This window comes from Spermophilus citellus, assembly GCF_964194105.1.
Source record: "Spermophilus citellus genome assembly, chromosome: 3".
In the NCBI taxonomy this organism is placed as follows: Eukaryota; Metazoa; Chordata; class Mammalia; order Rodentia; family Sciuridae; genus Spermophilus; species Spermophilus citellus.
Window position 1 is genome coordinate 110770521 of NC_138184.1, and position 17701 is coordinate 110788221.

The 17701-nt window shown below is 49.3% G+C and overlaps 1 protein-coding gene across 3 annotated transcripts; it reads left to right on the forward strand.

The window, feature by feature from the left end:
* The first annotated feature begins 565 nt into the window (after positions 1–565).
* On the forward strand, positions 566–16522 carry GAL3ST1 (galactose-3-O-sulfotransferase 1). Of its 3 annotated transcripts, XM_081288177.1 has the most exons (4): positions 566–768; positions 2749–2893; positions 14042–14184; positions 15088–16522. In XM_081288177.1, exons 2-4 carry the CDS (start codon positions 2885–2887, stop codon positions 16226–16228), a joined length of 1293 nt encoding a protein of 430 aa, XP_081144303.1. In that variant the 5' UTR covers positions 566–768; positions 2749–2884; the 3' UTR covers positions 16229–16522. The 3 variants fall into 3 exon arrangements, with proteins under 3 accessions (XP_081144303.1, XP_081144304.1, XP_081144302.1); XM_081288178.1 differs by lacking the exon at positions 2749–2893; XM_081288176.1 differs by lacking the exons at positions 566–768; positions 2749–2893 and adding an exon at positions 793–948.
* The last annotated feature ends 1179 nt before the right edge of the window (positions 16523–17701 follow it).

Consider the following 17701-nt stretch of genomic DNA (forward strand, 5'->3'; position numbering starts at 1 on the left):
GGCACCCATATGCTGCTGGCCCACCTCTCAACCCTGGAGAGGAGGAGTTCTGCTGAGACCTTCAAGCGTAGGACCCTGTTGGAGCAAAGTTCCTTAAGTTCTCAGAGATCCTGGCTCCTCTTCCCCGCCCCTGCTCCTATGGGTTCCAAAGAAAGTGCCCCAAGTTGAAAAGTCTGGAGGGGAGGTCATACCTTCAATAAGACCCTGAGAGCGCCAGTGTCCCCAGTGAAAGTTAAGAAAGCAACTATTCCAGCCGCTTCCTTTTAACTCCTTTTTCCCCAAGCTCGGCACCCCCTCCCCAGCACTACTATAAAGCCCCAAGCATCCTAGAGTCCCCTTTATGGTTGGGGGTTCGGCTGAGCCAAAGGACTGGCTACAGGACAATGGTCCCGTTGGCGCGTCAGAGACAAACGGGCCTTGTTGGTCTAGCAGCGGGGGCGCGCGGCTGCGCCTCAGCACGCTGAATGCGGCTTCTGTGCGTCCGGGGCTGGCGCGCAGGGGCCGGGACCCAAAGGGAGGGGGCAGGGCCTGGGGCACCCATTGGCCGACACGCCAGGGGCCGGGCCAGGCCAGTGGCAGCACCTGGCCCGGAGCAGGAGCCGGGAGCAGGCGCGGCGGCCGCGGCCCCGGCGGCGGCGGGGCGGGAGAATGGACCAGGCCTGGAGGAGCGCAGGGCCCTGGCAGGTGCGCCCCGCCGCCCAGTGAGCGCCCAGGCTGCACCGCCGGGGCCGAGCCAGCCACTCCGAGTCCGAGGAGGACTGGGACAAGGTAGGTCCCCGGGTCCAGCGCCCATGGACAGCTAGTGCCCTGCCTCAGTCTACTTCCTGAGGACCCCGCCCACACTACTCCAGTTGCTGAAATGGTACTGCGTGCGCACCCGGAGGTATGAGATTGCCGCATCACTGCTCCAGCAGCTGGGTGCACTGGCTGGGGACAAGGAGGGTGCAGGTTTGTGCTAGTCCTGCCCGTTGTTTTTTTCCCCCGTGGCCCCCAGTCCCTGAAGGTGGGGTGGGTGGGGCTGGAGAAGGCAGGCTGCTGGCGCTGGATAGGAGCTAAGTCTGTTAATGATTAATTTTCTTGGGTACAGTGGCCTGAGCCTTAGTAGAGGAGGGACAGGGATCTCTACTCTCCCCCACCAGCTCTTCCCAGAAGGACTGTTGGAGTAAGGACTCGGGTAATGGTAAAGGGAAAATCTCTGCCCTGATATGGTGCCCCAGAGTGGGCAAGGCCACCAAGGAGAGGCTTGTCAGGTGGACCAATCCTGGTGTCCAGGAGAGGCCTCATACAAAAATCACAGGGTGCCCATTTCCTGGGTCAGTGCCCCAAAATGGATCTGACTTAGTCTGCTCATTCCTGCCAGGCCAGCACTTCGGTAACAGCACAGAGCATGATTGATCTCTTCCCAAAGGGAATTCTCTTCCCCAGCTGTTCAGATCAGGAGAGGTGATGGGCAAACATCTGGCTGCTGTAACTCACACCAGAGGGAGGAAGGGAGAGAGGGCATAGGCCTGACACCTGATCCCAGGGCTGCCATGGTGACAAGTATCATGGAAATCCTTGAGAGGTGTGGAGGAAGGTCCAATCAGGAGAATCTAACCTCTTCCTCTACTGAGAGGATGACCTGAAGCCCAGAGAGGATGAGGCTTGTCTAGGGCCACACAGGAAGCACAGGTGGGCAGGCCTGGGCCAGATCAGCCCCTAAGCATTGGTACTTATTCCCATTATGCACAGGGTGAATTGAGGCTCAGGAAAATTCAGTGACTTGTCCAAGGTCTCATAATTCACAGGTAGTCAAGTTGACTCCAAATCACAGGAGTCTTGCTGTGCCCCCACCTCAGGACCTCAGCCGGGACCTCTCTGCCCCACTGGGGTCCTAGTCTCTCTGATCTGTGTGGGCTGCCCTAAACCCCAGCTTAAGACCCCTCCCCCTTGCCTCCCTGGCTCCCAGCTCTGCCTGACACTCGGGGTGGGCAGGCTGTTACCCTGGGAGCAGAGACAACAGAGCCCTGTTCCCAGCTGCCACCTCAGGCTGCTTCATTCCCTCTTCTTAGCTATGGCTCTGCTTGAAGGAAACTCCATGTGGACAAAATATCTGCTTCCTTTACATCCCTTTCCCTTAATGGGTTTTATGTCCTCTTATCACCCCCAAAGGGAGGAGTGTGCCCTCTACAGCCCCTCCCACTGGACTCCACAGGACTGAATGTGCTGCCCAGTGAAGGAGGCAATGATTAACCTGGGAAAATGATGCACAAATGGAGGAATTCTGGGCCTGACTGCAGGCTTGTGAAGGGCTCGTTGTTTCACTTAGACTGAGTGAGGATATGGACAACTCCTTTTAGGAGCCCTACACCACTCCAGACAGGGCAGAGCTGGTTGCAGCAGAGGTGCCCCTGAGGGTCACCAGACTGGGGACCACCGGAATCACCAGGTGAGGAGTAATGGGAATAAATATACCCAGAGGGCACCTGCTTTCCCATATGCCAGAGATAAGGGCAGAGTTAGGGTCCCCAATAGTGCCCTGACTTGCAGTGGCACTTTGGGTGAGTTTGTCCCTATCTATGCCTCAGTTTTGTCAGATGTGAAATATGAGGGTTGGGGCAACTTGGATATAGAACATGGGAAATATAGGTTCTTGGACAGAGAGGGTGGCTTTTCAGGTGTCTGCACCAACAGGTCCTGCTTTCCTTGTTAGATGAATCTAGAAGGAGGAGCATGATAGTAACCAAACATGCTAATATTGTGTGCCAGGTATCATGCAAAGGGCTCTGCATGCCTCACGTCTGTGGATCCTCTGAGCAAGCCTGTGAGAACATGGATATACTTCCACTCTTTGGAAACTGAAATTAAAAAAGAATTCACTTGCCTGAGGTCACCCAGCTGGGAAATGGTGGAGGTAGGATTCATAATCAGGGTATCTCAGAGAATCCAGGAGTGGAGAGGTGGGTGAGGATATTTACCTTTCAGCACCTTTTTAAAGCCTTCCTACTGTTAAATATATTTATACAAACAAGTGCATCACCTTTAAAAGATAATTTCAGGCCTGTTACAAAGTACAGAGAATGAGATTATCAACTCCTACATACTCACCCCTGAGGTTCTCGGTATTTTTGGAGCTAACAAAGAAGTGACTGACTTCTTGTTGAATCTGTGATTTGCTGCTTTGGGTCGACTCAGATCTGCCATCAGGAAGGAGGATGATTTTGCTTAAACAAGACTAGCCAAAAGAGCTATGGGCTTGCTCCTAATTCTGGCTTTGCTGTTAAGCCCTTCCTCAAGCTACTGAGCCTCAGTTTCCCCACCTATAGTGCCAGTAGACACCATAACACTGGGAAGGTCTGTTAATTTCATGGGTGTGTGTGTGGCTGCCCTTTGAAACAGTAGATGGGTGACCCAGTAAGATTAAAAAGTGCCTTCTGAATCATCAAAGAACACTGCCCTTTCTCAGTAACCTAGTACCAATTGGCATACATACCTACACCCAAAGGGGCATTGGAGTAGGAGCAAGATTTCAGAACTGACAATTTGGAGGTGGTCTTATGAGCCAGCAAATGACCTGCTGGGCACTTCTCCCCATCTCTGCTTCAGCACCCCACTCCAGAGGGATTGAGTGAGGAAGCTTCCAGATCCTTATAAGTCACTCCTGAAGGGAGGCCCACCCTTTCTCTACTGCACCTTTAGCTGTGCAGTCCACACTTTCCAGCTCTATACCAGGTGTCTACTGCCTGCTCCTCATCTAGGACATAGAGGTTCAGAGAGGGCAGCCTGCTTTCCTCACAAACACAGTGAGGTGGGACATAAACTCAGACTGGCCACTTTCCCCTGCTCTGCCAGCCAGGCTGTGGTTTTTAAAAATGGATATATCTTTTTCCCTGCTAAAATAATACATGTTCCTTTGTGTAAAAAAAAAAAAGAAAAATGGTGTTTGTGTCTGTGTGTATGGGTGGGTGGGTGGGTGTGTATGAGAAAGAGAAAGGCAGGGGGAGTTTTGTTTTGTTTTATTTTTTTGCAACTGGGAATCAAACCCAGGATCTCACATATATGAGACAAGCACTCTACCACTGAGCTATACCCTCTGCTCTTTTAATTTTATTTTGAGAGAAGGTCTCTAAGTTGCCCAATTGTTCTTGAACTTGAAATTCTCCTGCCTCAGCCTCCCACTTAGCTGAGATTACAGGCATGTACCACCATGCCTATACATTTTGATTACAGAATCAAAATGTGTTACAGAAAGTATATGGCTCTGCTCTCCTGGGAAGTATAGCTTCTCTTTAGTAGTCTTTTAAAACTCTTTTACAAGGTACATATGTATAGCTTTGCTCTATATGAATAAGTTCATTCTGTCCACTGTGTAATCAGGCTGAATACTAGGCATCTCTTTTTAACCTCTCTGATACTCAGTTTCCTAGTCTGAAATATTGATATAAAGGCTTTATGAGCATTGGAGGATCTGTAAGTAATACTTCAGTCTCCATCTCTGTGTGCTCATCTCAGATCTCTTGTTAGATTTTCTTTGAAGATATTGCCACAAGTAGGATTGCTCGGCCTGAGAGTGGTCACCATTAGAAAACATAATAGTTGCTTTCAAATTTGTAATCTTTTCTGATTTTTTTTTTTATTTTTCTTTTGCAGTGCTGGGGATTGAATCCAGGGCCTTGTGTGTGCTAGGCAAGTGCTCTTACCAATAAGCCACACACCCAGCTGTCTTTTTGTTCCACTTTTACAGCTTCCTCCCGTGTCCTTATGGGTGTACCTCTGGGACACTCTCACACGACCACCTTCTCTGCCAGAGCTCTGTTTCTCTGTGTGCATGTTGAGCCAATTGCATGGATGCGCATCAGTTGGGGAATGGTTCATGGAGCCAGCAGGGCTGCAGAATGTGATGCAGCCAATGGCTTTGGAGGCCCTCGCTGCCATTTTTCTCTCCCTGGGACACTTACCATCCTGCTCCTGTAAGCGCAGGCTTCTTCTCCTTCCTCCCTATTGCTGGTGACTCCATCTACTCCTGTGGCCTCAGGTTCCAACTCTGTGCCTGTGGGCCCCAACCTGCCTCCCTCAAGACCTCCCTCTTCTGCTCCAGGCAGAGTATCCCACTGCTTGTTGGACTGTCCATGGACATCCCACATAGACTTCTTGTGCCCTAGTGGAACTAACATACCGCCCTACCTTCCTACTAAACCTGCCTCTCAGCCTCCTCAATGCAGGGCCTCAGCCAGCCAGTCATCCCCAAAGGAACTTTCCCCTCTCCTCCTCCACACCTGGTCACCCAGCAAATGCTGTCTATATCATGGTTTACAGATGGTGCCTGTGCATCCCCGCCTTCCCCTTAGTCCAGATCATCTCACAGTTGGACAGCTGTAACAGCTTACCATCAAGGTCTGTCTCCTCCTCCCTTTCCTTCCCCACCCCTACCATTCATTTTCCACCTAACATCCCTGTGGGAATCCCATCTTTTCACTCCTCTGCTGAAGATCTTTCTGGTATTTCCCATCACCCACAGGATCAGGCTAGACTTCTTGGCATGGCTTTTTGAGGTCAGTGCATCCTTCTTGCCTCTGCCCTGTTTTTTTGGCTATGCCTCTAAGTCTCCCCTGTCTACCCAGCTTCATATGGACACTTCAGCCAGGTTGAACTGTAGTTTCTCAATTGCCCTGGACCTTTGCATATGCTTTTCTTTCTGCTTGTTTATTCCAGAATAACATGCACATTCGTTAATAACAGGAGCTATCATAATAGACAAACCCCAAGTTCCAAAAGGCTTAACACAAAGGCAACTTAATTTCTATTTTCTTGAAATCCAGTGGATGTTTGTGGACAGTGAGACAGAGACCCAGGCTCCTCCCATCTCATGGCTCCACCCACTTCCACATCCTTGAAGATCACCCCATTCACTGGGTAGAGGGAAAGTGGAACACAGAGGAGTTCTGCTCACTTAACCTCATCAGTGTCATTCTGTTCATATTCCATCAGCCAGAATTCAGTCACATAAAGACACTGACTGCAAAGGAGGATGGGAATTGTCTAACCATGTAACCATGGAGAAAAGGGAACTGCCCTTGGAAAGTGGAGAACACACAGCAGCAGTTACTACCACTGGCGCCTCCTCACCCACAAAGTCTCCTTCCCTGACACCACCCCTCACCCCTTCCCTAGGCTGGATCATGTGTATTCTCTGTGCTGCAGCAAGCCCCAACCAGTTTCCTCCATCTTGCTTCTCTGGACACCCTAGGACTGTGAGCACCATATGCCCTGCACTGAGTGTCCTGTGTACTCTAGTACTGGAATCTAGAGACAAAAAAAAAAAAAAAAAAAAAAAAAAAGAAGTAAGAAGATGAGGACCAAAATCTTAATGGTAGTGACTTCCAGGAATGGGGCTCTTTTCATTATATTCTTTATATTTTATGTTTTCTGAATTTTGTTCAGTGATCCTATATTGCTATTATCATTTAAATTTTTTTTGGTAGAGGGAGAATGAACCAAAGATGGTATCACTAATATTTCTGGCAGTAACCCCTGCTGTCAGGATGATGGGGGACACAATTCTGCAATCAAGCCTCCCCACTCTGAAATGTTGGCTTCATTTGGGTCTTTACTTGCCTCCCCACTCTGGGCACCATCTCACTTGCTCCTGGAGAGCCTGAGTGCCACTCCTTCACCGCTGCCCCATAGAGTGGGGATGACAGCCAAGGTCTTCAGCCAGCAATCTGAGAGTGGCATGATGCATGGGAAGTCCCAAACACAGGAATGGATACTGTTTGGTTCAGAGTCCACATTCCTAAGTTGTAGTCACTGCTGTTCAATGCCAACTCTGCTCTGCTTCACCCCCATAAAACTTTCTTCAAACCAGCTCATTCTAATTTCCAATGGGCATTAGAAAAAAATAAAACAATTCCAAAGCATGTCCCAAACCTGATTCCAGCACTTGGAGAGATTGTAACTCTCAGCCTGGCCTGTGGCAGTTTTAGCTCTGGTATTTTGTGGGTACTTGGGGCTTTTCAGGTTGGATGGGGTTTTCAGAAAACAGGGGCTCACAGCAAGTGGCAGATGCCTGCTGCTCCCTGGGAGGAACTTGCAGTTGCTTAACATATGAGAATGCTCAGTGGGGATGAAAAACTGTCACAAAATTATGATTATTAACTGATAGTGATCCCTGGGTCTCTAGAGCCTGCTGCCTGGGCCATGATGGGGTACTGGGCATCAGTACTGAAGGGGAGATAAAGAAGCCTTCTAGGCACAAGGGGTCACTTTGTCTAGAGACAAAGCCAAGACAGACCTGAGCTTAAGATTTCAGTGTGGGGCTGAGCCCAAGAGTCCCTGGCCTTTATAGCCAGTGTCCCTAGAATTGTCTCTTAGACCTGCTGAAGCCCCAGGAAGAATCAGCTTCTGCAGTCAGCCCAAATCCTACAAAGCTGGTCTAGGGTGTATATGTGTCCCCAGCCCTCACCCACAACAGGCCAGGAGCTGCCCAGAATGGATTCTGTATCCTCTCTGATGAAGAAGCTAGAGCTCAGAGAATAAGATCTCTCCAGACTCATCTTCGCAGTCCTGGTCAGACACTGACTCCTGGAAGTCTTCCATGCCCAGTTAGTTGCTCACTCCTCAGGGATCCTGCAGATTTGGAATTAACCTTGGTCCCTAGGTATGTGTCAGCCCCTTTAAGTCCTGGATCTTGGCAAGTCTTCGCTTGGACTCTTTGTTGTCTGCTTTGTGATCTTCAGCTCTCTGAGACTTGGTTTCTTCACCTGAGGAGTGGCTGATGGAGGTGCTTGGTGCTTGGGGCAGCTGTGAGACTTAAATGAGGTACAGTGTGGATCATTAGCCTCCCGCCTCCTTTTCCTCCCTTCAAGCCTTCAAGCCTGTCCCGTGCTTTCTGCGGGGCTCTGCAGTTGCTGTGTCCTTGGCCCAAGGACGTCTGGAACTCTGCTGAGCCCTTAGATAAAAGCTGCCCGGTTGTCAGGTCCAGGGAGAGGCGTGGGACCGCCCAGGGCTGTTCAGCAGGGTGTGAGGGGCAGAGGGCCAGGGAACCACCTGCAGGGTACTGGGATATGCCACTTGCTGTCCCCAGGGAGAGAACTCATAAATATTCACATCCACTGGAGGGAGCAGGAGGGAGCCAGCCAGGCTGCTACTGGGTGTCATTGGAGCATTCTTTTCTCCCAGTGACTGCAGAGGCAGCCCAGGAGTCAGATGTAGCTCAGGCTGGGAGAGGAAAGGATAGCCAGTCACAGAGGTGAGTAGATCCCCTCTGCACTCACACCAGGGTCCTCTTGGTGGTGATGCTCTAGGCCAGGTTTACCTTCCTGAGTTTGGTTTCCCTGTGTGTTAGATGTGGGGATAAGTCCTATTTTTTCTTTATTTCCTGAGGGGTCTTAGCTGAACCGTCCTAGCTGAATGGGAGGACGCCTGGGCCTGGCCTGCTGCCAGTCACCTGCACTGATGGAGGCCAGTGTGAGTGGGGTAATCAATTCACAAAGGCAAGGATAGATTGAAGTGGAGACTGGCTAGGGGATTGTGTCCTGTGTCCCTGAGTCTGTGACCACTATGGACAGTGGAGGTGGAAGACCCAGGTTCTGGCTCTATTTCTGCTGCTACTGTGCTATGTGACCTTGAGGGTGCCCCTGCCCTCTTAGAAACTTGACTTCCCTGCCTCTCTGTCTTCTGGCTTAGAGATCATGAAACTTAAGCTGCACTGAGATTGTCCTTGAACCTGGAGCCTTTGGAGATGGGGCCAGGAGTGGGACCTGGGAGGGTAATAATAATGATAACAATGGCGGCAGGCCACGCACAGCAAGTGTTTGCTCTGCGTCTGCTCTGTGCTGCAGAATGCAGAGGATCTGCACAGCACCCAGGGATGGAAGGAAAGTTGGTACTATCATGTAGGAGGAAAATTTGAGGCCCAGAGAGGGACACAGCCTTTCCTGGAGCACACAGTAAGAAAATAACAGATGGGATTTAAAACCAGAACCTAGCCCTAGAGTTGCTGTCTCCAGAGAACTCTTGTGTGTGGCTCCCACGTGCCTAATTTTCACATGTGCTCTTGTGCACACATGACCCTCACTAGTATGACTTCCATGTTTAGCTTTCACTCTTGGGATATTTACATACATGTGGTCTATATGCATGGCTCTGACCTGTTTGTCTCACACATGGGCTGTTTCCTATGTGGCTCTCAGTGAGGCGTTGGCTGCCTGAACCATGGTCTCATATACACTCCGGGATAGGGCTACTTGACCCTGAGGGTTATGGGGGTCATTCATCAAACATTCACCAGGTGCCAAGCCCAGGAAGCTCAGGAATGAGTCACTGCTGTAAGGCTTGCCTGAAGCTGAGCACAGAGAGGATCTTTCCTTCTGAACACCCAGGCATGTGAATCAAGACTGCATCCTGGTAAATAATGATAATGGTTAATTATCATCACTATTAATAATTAATATGTGTCCACCGTCTCCTGAGTACATGCATTCTCTCATTAGAATCTCACAGCCTCAGGACTGTTCTCCCTCAAGCCAGGCTCCTGGCTGCCAGCCAGCACCCCTCTGGGCCTTAGTTTACCCGGAGGCTCTGCCTATGATCACAAAGAATCCTGTCTGCCCTGATCTTGCTGTTGTGTGGTCACTGTACACATGAGGAGACTAAGTCTCAGAAACAGTGAGCTTTGTGCTCAAATTCACAGAGGCCAGGCAGAAAGAGAATGACTAGTATTGGACACTCAGGTGGCCAACATAGAAACACTAGCCATCAGGGCCCCTTTCCCCTCTCTGTTCATTCTGGATGCTGGCTCAACCCACAAAGACCAGTTCCTGCTGTGTTTCTGGGACAGAACTTCCCCCATGCCTTGGCCTGTGGTGGAATTGCTGCCATGGAAATGCTTCCTTCTTCCTTCCTTCCCTCCTTCTTTCCTTCCCTCTTTCCCTCCTATGGGTTTAGTGTGCTCCAGGCAGGACTGTCAGGGACAGAGAAGGAAGATGTGTGCTACTGGTCCACAGACCTGGACTCAAATTCCTTCCATACCTCTGCCTTTATGAGTGACCCTGGGCAAGTTGGGTCACCTCCTGTAGCCTCAGTTTCCCCATCTGCAAAATGGGACTGACAGTGGGTAAATTAACATCCATTGACTGGCAGCTGAGTAGAGACAGTTAAATGCTCTGAAAAAGCCCCTGCCCCAGGCCTGGCTCCTCACAGGGGCTCAAAATTGTAATCAGTGTGTGAAATGGCCAAGGATGCAGCAGCCAGCAGGGGCCAGGCTGGGCAAAGGCCTGGTGAGGTTTAAGGAAGTCAAAATGGGAGAATGTAGGAATGAGTGAACCACTGAGGAGGTGGGTGGGGCCAAGTGGAACCTGATTGGCAGTTCAAGAAGGCTGGTCTGCCCCCTGCTGCCTGGCCTCCTGCCTAGACCTCCACCATTGCAGTTTCCCAGAGTTCCGGAAAGTACCCTGGTGAGTGGGGCTGCTGAGGCAGGGGTGGGCCCTCAGAATATAGTCAGGGTGAGCCACAGAATCCTAATCCCTCCACATTTTAAAGCCATAGAAACTGAGGCTCAGGGCTCCACTCAGGGTTCTGAGCCAGTGTAAGACTCCAGCCTGAATTAGCCCTGCTTTCTGTTGTAGCCCTGAGGAGCAGGAGGCTGATAGGGACACTTGAGGCTTGGGGCAGGTTTGTGCTTTGTGAGCAGCCCAGTGGTCACTCCTTGTCCAGGGATGGCAGCAGGCCTTCAGGGAGGGGTTTAGGAGAGATTCAGCTTGCCTGACCCATCTCAGGGAGGCTCCCATGGGCCCAGCTTAGAGTGACTCCCACCTTACACATGAGAAACAGAATCTAAGGAGGTCCCTGGCTTGTCTGAAATCACAGCATTGGATTGAAATAGGCCTGAGGGGTTGGGCCTGATGTTGGTATGTCTCCCTCCTAGAACCCCTTCTGACAGGTTTTACCCCACCTTGCAAGCTTTGTAATTTATTATTTAAATTATTTAATAGCTGAGTGCAATGTATTATCTTTTTCAGATTAAAAAGTAATATGGGCCCCTTTAAAGAATGCAACAGTTTAAAAAATGCATAATTTGGAAAAAATATTCCCATATATACTCTCCCCCAGATATGCAGAGGATACCATTGCTGAAATGTAGAATTCAGGTTGAACATTTCTAATCCAAAAATCTGAAATCCAAAATGCTCCCAAATCTGAAACTTTTGGAGTGCCCACATGATGCCACAAGTGGAAAATTCCACACCTGACCTCATGTGATGGGTCACAGCCAAAACACAAGGACACTAAAAATATTGTATAAAATTCAACCTTCAAGCTATGGGTAGAAATGAATTTCATGTTTAGACTTGGGTTCCATTCCCAGGATATCTCATTATATAAAGGCAAATATTCTGTAATCAAAAAAAATCTGAAATTCAAAATACTTCTGGTTTCAAGCATTTTAGATACGGAATAAAGGGATACTTCACCTGAACTGCTCTCCACTTACTTTCTTCTGGGTCTTCATGTAGTTTTACATACATATATAAAGAATATGGAGGGGTAATTGATGGACATATTGTTCTAGAACTTTCTTTTTTCCACACAAATAGATCATGATGTGTTTTTAGCTACACCTTGTTTTGTGTAGTTGTTGTTGTTGTTTTGTTTTTTAAACATCTGCAGATGACTGTTTCTATGAATGGGTCTTGATTTATGTAATGGTTCCTTGCTGATAATCACTGAGGTTGTTTCTGATTTGCTCCTGTTTCTGATCAAGCAGCTGTGAATACCCTTGCACATGTGGCTTTACATTTGCCCAAATGTTTAGAAAAATGAGAAGTCAGAGAGCTTGCACCTTTGTCCTTTGACATCACTGCCCTCCTACACTCTCCCTCACCCTTGCCCAATGCCCTGTCTACCTTGCAAAGTAAACAAGGATGTCATGAGGGAGACCAGATTCCCTCTTGTAGTACAGTGTCTTTCTTTGCAAATGCTTTTCATGTTCTTTCCAGTGAAGACCAATTTCTAAATGATGAACAAAGGACTCAGAGATTGGTGCCACCTGGTGGGTTGGCCTAAGGGGCCCTTTCTCCAGGAGAAGTTTGTGGATGCCTTGGATAACTTTTCCAGGGAGTAGTGTATGGGCTCCTACCCAGGTGGGCTGTTCTATCTTCTGCCCCTAGGGACAGTGGTGATGATCTATGCATGTGATCATAGGGCAGCACATGTTACTTCTGGTGGCCTCAGGGGCTCAAGAGCTTAAGCTAAAGTGAGAGTAGAAAGTTCTAGGCCCTGGTTTTGCTGCTAAGGGGTGGTCCCCCCAACAAGCTCTCTCCTGGAGAGAGCTTATCCTCATTATAGCCCATGTTTCAGGTTTCTGTGATAGGGTTGCCACATTCAGACCAAACCTCCCTCTAAACAAATATATAATAACAATAAAACCCCCAAGATACTGTTTAAATTATAGATTGAATAATTTTTAGTATAGCTCATGTAATATTTGGGACATAGTCATACAACTAAAATATTTTATTCATTAGTGAACTGAAATGCACATTTCACTGGGCATCTCTCCCTGTGGGCCATCAAAGAGAAGGTGGGTATGTGGGTAGAGGCTGTCTGATTGTGTGAGCTTAGTCACCTTCTCAGCTGTAAGCCTGTTTCTCTACCTGCCTCCCCTATAGATCCCAGTAGTGCAGGGGCTGGTGGAAAAAGAGCAGGAGATTTATCCCCTTATTGGGCAGCCACAAGGGTGGTACAGAGGACATATAGGGCTGGCACTCTAAAAAGTAAAGGATTCAGGTCCCCAGAGAGCTTCTGGCCTTTCCTGTAGACAGCCCATTCCAGGCCTGGGGACACAGAGCACTGAGCAAGGATCTACTTTTCCTTCTTACTTAAAAAAGTATTTCATTATGAAGCCCCAAAAGGTCCAAAAGAAAGGTAATGAACACTTGTGTCATCACCAACCAGATTAAAAATTTGCTTTTTTTAAAAAAACACATTTTTTTTTAAAGAGAGAGTGAGAGAGGAGAGAGAGAGAGAGAGAGAGAATTTTTAATATTTATTTTTTAGTTCTCGGCGGACACAACATCTTTGTTGGTATGTGGTGCTGAGGATCGAACCTGGGCCGCACGCATGCCAGGCCAGCGCGCTACCGCTTGAGCCACATCCCCAGCCCCACATTTTTTTAATTAAAAAAAAATTTTCCAATTTGTTTACATGACAGCAGAATGCATTTTGTTTCATTGTACAAATGGAGCACAACTTTTCAGTTCTCTGGTTGTACATGTTGCAGAGTTGCACCATTTGTGCAATGATACATATACCTAGGGTAATGATGTCCATCTCATTGCACCATCTTACCTACCCCCATGCCCCCTCCCCTCCCCTTCCCCTTTGCCCATTCCAAAGTTCCTCCATTCTTCCCATGCCCCTCCCCCATTATGTATCAACATCCACTGAGAGAACATTCAGCTTTTGGTTTTTTGGTATTGGCTTACTTCACTTAGCATATTTTCCAACTCCATCCATTTACCAGCAAATGCTATAATTTTATTCTCTTTTAATGCTGAGTAATATTCCATTGCATATATGTACCACAGTTTCTTTATCCATTCATCTATTGAAGGGCAGCTAGGTTGGTTCCAACGTTTAACTATTGTGAATTGAGCTGCTATAAACATGCATGTGGCTGCATCACTGTAGTATGCTGATTTTTAAGTTCTTTTGGTAGAGATCAAAGAGTGGGATAGCTGGGTCGAATGGTAGTCCCATTCCAAGTCTTCTAAGGAATCCCCGTAATGCTTTTCAGAGTGCCAACAAGCTTAAAACTTAAAACAGAACCATGAGGCAGAAACTTATCCCTGCCTTGTTTCTCTTTGAGTTGACCCACCCTCTCTGTCTGCAACCCTATGGCTGTCTATCTCCATGTGTTTTTCTCTCTGTTCCTATCTGGACCCTGTAGGGGGGTCACAGTGCTGGCAAAGGCAGATCCTTGCTTCCAGGCCCAGAGCAGCCTTGGGTGCTTGTTGGGACCAGCCTCCTGATGCTTGTTTCCACTCTCTGCTGCCCCTTACAGGTGTCTGAGATGCCGCCCACGCTACAGAAGAAGCGATGGGAGTCCATGGCCAAGGGGTTGGTTCTGGGAGCTCTTTTTACCAGCTTCCTGCTGCTATTGTACTCCTATGCTGTGCCCCCACTGCACACTGGCCTGACCTCCACGTGAGTAGCCTAGTTGAGCACCCAGTGGTGGGGATATAGAGGGACTACTCCCCTTCAGGGAGGCCCTGTAATTGCCTTACTGCAGGACCTGCCTGAATGATTGATGCTATATCCTGGGTAGCCATCCTGAACCCTGTATCATGCTCTGCTGGACAGAAACTCCGCTACTGAGGGCAGAACTCACCATGTAATCCTGGGCCTCAGTGTGCTCATCTATGAAATGAGGAGAACAACAGAGCCTGCCTCATAGAGTGGGAGAATCACATCATACCATTTATGTCCAGGGCATGGATTATATTATCTGAGGCTCCAGGAGGGCCACAGGGAAGAGGTCAGTTTATCTAAAAGCACTCAGCTGGCACAGGGCCTGGATTCAAACTCCTGTATGACCCCAGGCCTTGCTCCTAACCATCCGGTAATCCTGATGGGCATATGGGTGCAGCAGACAGGAAAGGTTTCTCATGGAGATGCTCAGCACAGATCTGGCACAGCCTGTACTTTTAGTTGCTAGGTATTAAATTGAACTGGAGGAAATTGTCAATTACTGACTCTACTAAAGGGCAATTTCATGTGGTCCAACCTAGTACTATTTTACAATAAACATAAGACACTGGCCATGATTGAGACAAAAGCCTGTGTGCCTCACTTCACTTCAATCTCACACTAACATCACAAATAGGGCCTGTTATTCTCCCCACTTCACAGATGAGGAACTGAAGCCAGAGAGGCCAAATCACTGGCTCAGGCATTCAGCCTAGACTCAGGCCCATCTGTGTCCCCATCTCATCCCTGTTGCCACCACTGTCATCAACAAACCCCTGTTTAGGCATGAGGGCCCAAGGTTCTGAGTCCCCAGACCCCCAGCGGCCTCTGACACTTTTCCTACCTCTCTGTCTCTAACAGGACCCCCGATGCCATAGCACCCTGCTCCCCAGTCTCTGGTGAGTCAGAGGGGGTGATTCTGGCCAATGGCTCATTTAGAGGTTGCCAGCCGCGGCGCAACATCGTGTTCATGAAGACTCACAAGACGGCCAGCAGCACGCTGCTCAACATCCTGTTCCGCTTTGGTCAGAAGCACGGGCTCAAATTCGCCTTCCCCAATGGTCGCAACGACTTCGATTATCCGGCCTTCTTCACCCGCAGCCTGGTGCAGGACTACCGGCCCGGGGCCTGCTTCAACATCATCTGCAACCACATGCGCTTCCACTATGAGGAAGTGCGCGGCCTGGTGCCACCCAACGCCACTTTCATCACCGTGCTCCGGGACCCTGCCCGCCTTTTCGAGTCCTCCTTCCACTACTTTGGACCCGTGGTGCCCCTCACGTGGAAGCTCTCAAGCAGCGACAAGCTGGCGGAATTCTTGCAGGACCCAGATCGCTACTACGACCCCAACGGCTACAACGCCCACTACCTCCGCAACTTGCTCTTCTTCGATCTGGGCTATGACAGTGGCCTGGACCCTGGCAGCCCGCAGGTGCAGGAGCACATACTGGAGGTGGAGCGCCGCTTCCACCTGGTGCTCCTCCAGGAGTACTTCGATGAGTCTCTGGTGCTGCTGAAGGATCTGCTCTGCTGGGAGCTGGAGGACGTGCTGTACTTCAAACTCAACGCCCGTCGTGATTCACCAGTGCCTCGGCTCTCTGGGGACCTTTACCGCCGTGCCACAGCCTGGAACATGCTGGATGCCCGCCTCTACCGCCACTTCAATGCCAGCTTCTGGCGCAAAGTGGAGGCCTTTGGGCGGGAGCGTATGGCCCAAGAGGTGGCTGCCCTTCGCCGTGCCAATGAGCGCATGCGGCGTATCTGCATTGATGGCGGTCGGGCAGTGGATGCGGCTGCCATCCAGGACTCAGCCATGCAGCCCTGGCAGCCGCTGGGTTCTAAGTCCATCCTTGGTTACAACCTCAAGAAGAGCATCGGGCAGCGACACCAACAGCTCTGCCGTCGGATGCTCACGCCCGAGATCCAGTACCTGATGGATCTTGGCGTTAACCTCTGGGTCACCAAGCTCTGGAAGTTCATTAGGGACTTTCTGCGGTGGTGACATCCTGCTGACCTGTGACCTCCCAGCTCATTCACTACAGAGGGGCTGGGCAGGGACCTGCTGATGTTGGCTTCCTTCAGCCCCTCCTGGTGCCACCCTGGACCCCAGGGTGAGGAGAGGCTCTCAAAGGGATGTAGCCAACCAGAACTGGGCCCCCGGTAAACAGGGCCTCACAGGAGAGCAGTATTTGACTAATTATACTATTTTTTATTAAACCCCCTACCCTCTATTTCCTGCCTCCCCTTAAAGGGGAGACCTCAGAAGTAAAAGGATTTGATGTTGTGTTTTTGTTAATCAGCCTCGGTGGTGGTGACTGGAAGGGCCCTGGGATGGGGGGAATCCCAAAAGAGCACAGTGATCTGTTTGTGAAAGTGTCTGTAAGACAGCCCAGTGCAGAGCAGGGATCTGATATGTATGTTACATATTGAAGCCTTGTGTGGTTCAGGAACTCCTATGGCTTCCAATACCTGGAAAATTTTTGTTTGTGCATGACTGTATGTGCGTATGTGCATGTGTGACCGAACTCTGGTTTTGTGCCTGGCCCTGGGATAAGTGCTTTGTGGACATTATCTCAACTCATCTTCACCAAAACTCAGGGTCGTTGGGGCTGTTATCTTATGTTAGAGAGGAGGAAAGGAGCTCAGAGAGGGAAAATCACCTGGCTGAGATCACACTGTAAATGGTAGGACTGGAGCAGGTACCTGGTGAGTGGAAGGTATGGGCAGATCAGGACAGAGTCCAAGAATGAGTGAATGTGTGTGTCTGTGCATGCATGTGTGCACCCATGTGTGTGTGATGGAGGTGGGGTGGGGAGCATTTTGTGGGGTAGGTTCTGGGCCCAGGCTAAGAGCTTCTTACTCATTAATCCTCATAATAATCTCCCCCCACACACATTTTTAATTTGTACATTATAGTTGTACATATTGATGAGATTTGTTGTTACATACTTATAAATTCATAATAATCTTCAAGCCAGGCACAATTACTGTCCCATATTATAGATGTGGGAACTGTAGTCTTAATAGGACAAGGGACTTGCCCAAGGTCACATTACAAGATACATCAGATCCAAACGATCTCTCAAGGACCCCCAAATCTTTCCATCTTTGTGTCTGTTCACTCTATCCCTACTGCTCCTTCCCCTGGCTTCCAGTTAGCACCTCCTGTCTCCACCCACCTTTCCCACTTCTGCTCTCCCCAGAATGCCTCACACATCTGCCCCTTCCACCCTCACATTCAGTTCAATTAATCAAAAATAAATAAATAAACAAACAAACTGGTCTCACCTAATACCTGTTGCACCCCTAGACCTCATCTGTCCTCAAGCATACAGCAGTCAACAAATTGGTCAGGACCCTCCTGGAACTTATATCTACAAGATGGCCACCAAGGCATAGTCAGATGTTTTTGACCAGGGTAGGGATGCTCCTGGCTCTAACTTCAGCTAATGTGATTGCCTCCTTCAGCATCTCC